This window comes from Brassica oleracea, chromosome C4 (genome assembly GCF_000695525.1).
Source record: "Brassica oleracea var. oleracea cultivar TO1000 chromosome C4, BOL, whole genome shotgun sequence".
In the NCBI taxonomy this organism is placed as follows: Eukaryota; Viridiplantae; Streptophyta; class Magnoliopsida; order Brassicales; family Brassicaceae; genus Brassica; species Brassica oleracea.
The window spans coordinates 15,912,807-15,918,654 of record NC_027751.1 but is presented as its reverse complement, the minus strand read 5'-3'; the positions used below and the strand labels follow the sequence as shown (position 1 = coordinate 15,918,654).

Below are 5,848 nucleotides of genomic sequence, written 5' to 3'. Positions count from 1 at the left end.
TGGTGTTGTGCTTTGAGTTTGTGTGTTCTTGAAGTCTGGTACTGTGTGTTCTTCAGCTGAGTTGCAAGTTTGAAGCTTTCTGGTCATTTCTGGTTCAAGCAAGAGAAGATGGAGAGAAACAACTTCAGCAAGCTAGTTACTGTCCCGGTTGGGTTGAAAGGTGGTTCAAACTACCTCTTGTGGTCTCGATTGGTGAAGACTGCTATTGGAAGGCTAGGGCTGTGGAGCCACATCACTGATGATGGTCCGAAGCTAGTGGCCAAAGAAACTGAAAAAGGTGAAGAGGAAAAGACTCTCACCAAAGCTGAAGCAAAGAAGTGGGTGCAAGAAGACTTGATGGTGCTCTCTGTGCTGCAAGGATCTCTTGATGTCCCTATTCTTGAAGCTTACAACTACTGTGAGACTCCCAAACACTTGTGGGAGACCCTCTTAAAGACATTTGGAAACGTCTCCAACATCAGCCGTGTGTTTGAGCTGAAGAGAGCCATTAACTCCATGAAGCAAGATGGAGGAGAGCCACCAAACACATGGGAAAGTTTGGATCATTATGGTCTGAACTTGAAAGTCTAAGATCTAACACCAGTGATCAAGCAGCTCTTATGGAAAGAAGAGAACAAGATCAAGTGTTTGGGTTGTTGATGACATTGGATCCTTGCTACAAGGATGTCATCAAACACATCTTGAGATCGCCTAACCTACCATCCATGGAGGAAGTATGCGCGCAACTTCAGAAGGAGGAGGGATCTCTTGGCCTGTTTGGAGGCAAGGGTGAGCTCACTATGGCTCATCAAGCTGAAGGAATGCAAGCAAACAAGGCTGCATACAGAGGCTCAGGAAGGAAGTATGAAAAGTATGAGGTAAGCTGTGAGCATTGCAAGAGGACCGGTCACAAGAAGAGTGAGTGTTTGATCCTACATCCTCACCTCAGGCCACACGGGTTCAACAGGGATAAAGAAGCAAAGGCTCATCTTTCTGCTGAATCAAATGGTGATGGTTCAGCCGGAGCTAGCTCAGGCGCTAAGGTGGGTGAAAGTGAATGTAGAGCCCTGGCATCTCATCAACTAATTAGAAAGGGTATGGATCAGGAGGTATTCAAGAGAGCTGACCTTGAAGCCTTCTTCAAAGCTCTTAAGGAGTCTGGTAACACTCTCGGAAACACCCTTGGATACTCATATGCTGCTCATACATTGCCTAGTACTACTGATAAGTTACTAGACATTTTTAAAAGCTCTTACACTGCTGCTAGTAATCCTAACAATACTGATAAGTTACTAGACATGTTTAAAAGCGCTTACACTGCTACTAGTGAGCCGAGTATAACTAGTAAGATGTTAGGATTACTAGGAAACCTGATAAAACAAAAAGAACCATCAAGGCCTGAGATTACTAGAAACATGCATAAACCTTTGATCATTGATTCTGGTGCATCTCATCATATGATTAGTGATAATAACCTGATTAAAGACATAGAACCGGCTCATGGACATGTTATGATTGCTAATGGAGATAGAATTCCTATTAGAGGAATTGGTAAACTGAAACTGTTTAATAAGGACTCTAAAGCATTTTTCATGCCTGAGTTTACTTCTAATCTTTTATCTGTCAAAAGATGCACCACTGATCTTCAATGCAATGTTATCTTTAGTCCTGATGATGTTAAGCTTCAGGATATTAAGAGCAGTAAGTTGATTGGACAAGGAGCAACCAAAGGAGACCTTTATATGCTTGATGATCTTAATCCCATCTTTAGTTCTTGCTTTTCATTTAGTTCTGTTTCTTCCTTAAGTAAAGATGCATTGTGGCATGCTAAACTTGGATATCCACATGTTAGGGCTTTAAGCATTGTGTTACCAGGTGTCATGTTTAAAAAAAATGATTGTGAGGCATGTATTTTGGGCAAACATTGTAGGACTGTGTTTCAAAGATCATCCACTATTTATGAGAATTGCTTTGATTTGATTCATTCTGATGTTTGGACTGCACCTTATTTATCTAGGGATGATTATAAGTATTATGTCACATTCATTGATGAAAAATCCAAATACACCTGGTTAACACTCATTAAAACAAAAGATAGAGTTCTTGATGCATTTAAAATTTTCAAAGCTATGTTACTAACCATTATCATGCCAAGATTAAGATTTTCAGGTCAGATAATGGTGGAGAATACATAGGCCACACATTGAAAGATCACCTAGCTCAACATGGGATTCTACATCAGACTAGCTGTCCTTACACTCCACAACAGAATGGAGTTGCTGAAAGGAAGAACATACACCTCATGGAAGTGGTCCGTTCAATGATGTTCCACAAGAGTGTCCCTGAGAGATTTTGGAGTGATGCTGTGATGACTGCTTTCTATCTGATCAACAGGATACCAACTAGAATCCTAGAGGATTAGTCTCCATTTGAGGTACTCAACAAGAGTCGACCAGTTCTGGATCACTTGAGGACATTTGGGTGTGTGTATGCTATGTACTGGTGCCAGGAGAGATGAGAAACAAACTTGAAGCAAAGAGCACCAAGGCTATGCTTATTGGATATTCCACATCTCAAAAGGGATACAAGTGCTTTGATCCCACTGCTAGAAGAGTCTTGGTGTCTAGGGATGTGAAGTTCATGGAAGCTAAAGGGTATTATGAAGAGAAGAATTTGGAGGAGCTTGAAGAGCTTTCTCAACCATCAGATAGAGCTGCTAGTTTGAGAAACATACTAGAAGAACTCGGTATTGGCGTGCCCCAGGGTCAGAGCAGGCGTGAAGAGCCTACTCAAGTGGCCGCTGAAGAACCATCCCATTTTGAACATGAGGGGGGAAGTGAATCTGAAGCTGAAGGGTTAAAAGATCAAGGCTCAGAAGAAGCTGGAGGTCTAGATGATCAAGGCTCAGATTCTCCTGTCCAAAGTGGAGATGAATCAGTAAGAAAAGTTCAGAATGAAGGTCAAGAAGCTGGAGAAGAAATGCAGAACAAGAAGAAGCTGTTGAGGAACAAGTAGAAGTTCCTTTGAGAAGAAGCACACGGGTAAGGAGGGATGCTTCCGAGTGGGCAAACACGAGAAACTGGGTAAACACGAGAGTGTACTACAATGCACAGACTGTGGAGCATCCTTCCCAAGCTGTATGCTCATTTGCTGAGTTTCCGGAAGAGCACTACTCTTTTATGGTAAGCTTAGATGAAAGCTATGTGCCAAGAAGCTATGAAGAGGCAATGTTGATTTAAGAGTGGAGGGATTCAGTCAATGATGAGGCTGATAGAAATGATACATGGTATGAGAGTGAGTTGCCTAAGGGGAAGAGAGCTGTGTCATGCAAGTGGATCTTCACCATCAAGTATTTACCTAACGGAAAGATTGATAGGCGCAAGACAAGGCTGGTAGCAAGAGGTTTCACACAAACCTATGGAGAGGATTACATTGATACTTTTGCACCTGTTTCAAAGCTCCATACCATTAGGATTGTACTATCAGTTGCAACCAACCTTGGGTGGGATATTTGGCAAATGGATGTGAAGAATGTTTTCCTCCAAGGGGAGCTAGAAGATGAATTATATATGCTACCACCTCCGGGTCTTGAAGGAATGGTGAAGCCAGGAAATGTTCTTAGACTGAAAAAAGTCATCTATGGATTGAAACAACCACCTAGAGCATGGTACAATAAGCTAAGCACAACACTGAATGGTAGAGGCTTCAGGAAGTCCGAGCTTGATCACACTCTCTTTACCCTCAATACTCCCTCAGGCATCATTGTTTTGCTTGTGTATGTGGATGACATCATCATAACAGGTAGTGATAAGGAAGGAATCCGAGTCACCAAGGAGTTTCTGAAATCAGTATTTGATATAAAGGATTTGAGAGAGATGAAGTACTTTCTTCGGATTGAGCTGTGCAGATCCAAGGAAGGGTTATTTATCTCTCAAAGGAAGTATGCATTGGATCTCTTGAAGGATGCTAGTGCGTATGGAGGAAGAATGATACACTAAAAATGAACCCTTGCTACTATCAAGTTAACAGTGGTAATTGTAATATTTGAGATTCAATCCAACGGACCAGTTTACTCTTTACTCTTATGAGTTCAATAATAAGCTAAGAAACAAGTGGGGTTTTGAGAATTAATTGTGACGCAAGTAACTAGAATACCTAGATGGTTCAAATTCAATTTAAATGAAGCCGGCTTAGGGTTATTAATCGGGTGTCAATGCAAAACTGAACAACTATTCAAGTGTAATGAGGTGCAGTCTAGAACTTAGATCACTCGGCTAGAACAATCCACCATCGTGGTCTTGCTCCCTTTGCAGATCGGTCTTGAATCCTAAGTTCTCACTTGGAACAAGACGCGATAACAAGCCTTAGAGACAAGATCTGATTAGTTCACTTAATACCCTAATATCTACTCTCGCTGATTAGGGATACAAAGCTCATTCAATATATGTCAATTTATCTCATAAGCGGTTAGCTAGGTGATTAAATCAGAAATCAAACATTAAGTGATCAATTCAATGTAAGCAGTAAGAACAATATGAATGAAGAACAGTTAAGATCACTTATTTGTGTTCAGTTCATGCGGCTAACACCCTACAACCCTAAGAAAGCTTAGCCTACTACTCAATCATAAAGCAGGATGACACAGACATGGTTTATGAATAATACTGCATATAAAATAAAGTAGAAAGACAAGGGTTCAGGATGATCTTCTCGTGAGGATGAAGCCTTCTCCCTTACAAGTTGCTTAATCCAAAGAAAATAGTTCTAGGTCTCTTGCAAAAAAACTAGCGTAAGAAAAAGAAATGATAGCATAGGCCCTTTTTATATGGAGGCGCTGGTGCTAAAGAGATAAGAGAGGGTGAAATCTAGGGCAAACTTCTGGAATAGGAAGTTTCCTTAATGATCGGGAACAGTCAGACGCTTGTTCTTTTCGGGAACAACCTTCGGGTTGTTCTAGATGGCTGTTCCGCATCGTATCCTTCAAAACGACATCTGACTTCCTGAATCTCTCTTCTTTGCTCTTTCACCTGCTCCAAACCTGGAATGATATCAATTAAGCACGAATTAGGACTGAGAATTAGCTCAAAGCACACAAATAATGGTATTAAAAACACCATATATCAATTCCCCCAGACTTAGATCCTTGTTTGTCCTCGAACAAGGCCAAGCCTCAAGAACAGGGAGAAAGGTTTGAAAGAGTGGGAACTCGCTTTTCCTGAATAACCATGCTCTTACCACACATCTCTGAACCATACAAGCTGTAGACTTAGACCGCACACCCTTACCAGAACACCCACGATCGCTGTTCGAGAATCAGCTCCGTACTCTCTATCTCGTACCTGAAAAGGTTGCACTATCGAGACAAAATCCTTAAACATCAATTAAGAACAGCGTGAGCTTCTCGTTACAGGCACTATTCAGGGTAGACGGGTTGATAACGAACAAGCTGTTTTATGGTAGAGCTGAGAGTGTTTAGGGGCTACCGTATTTGAGTGTATGCAGGATATCGCGCAAAATAGCAAGAGAGGACGGATCTATTGATGTCCACACCCCTTACTCGTTTCTGCGTCACGGATTTGGTTGTTCTCCACTTCGGGTCAATCATATGACTGTTCTCCAGCTCTTGACTTCTTTTCTTATTCCTCAAAAATTGGTACCAACTTCTTGGCTCAACCTTTCCCAATGGCGTGTATCTTCCGAAGTTACCTTCCCCATCTCCATCAATAAATAAATAAAAGCATTCTGTATATAAATATTTTTTTTTTTGAATAACAGTGATGGGGTTTCGAGGGAAAGGTATCGGGTGAATGTTTTTCAGCCACTGGTGGTCCATCCTTTTGTTTCACACGGGTCGCCATTGTTCCTCTGG

The 5,848-nt window shown here is 41.5% G+C and overlaps 1 protein-coding gene across 1 annotated transcript; it reads left to right on the top strand.

Moving 5' to 3' along the window:
* The first annotated feature begins 599 nt into the window (after positions 1-599).
* Positions 600-2,401, top strand: LOC106338251. Its single transcript, XM_013777273.1, has 3 exons — positions 600-1,330; positions 1,445-1,861; positions 2,149-2,401. The coding sequence occupies exons 1-3, from the start codon at positions 600-602 to the stop codon at positions 2,399-2,401; spliced, it is 1,401 nt and encodes a 466-aa protein (XP_013632727.1).
* Positions 2,402-5,848: the final 3,447 nt, after the last annotated feature.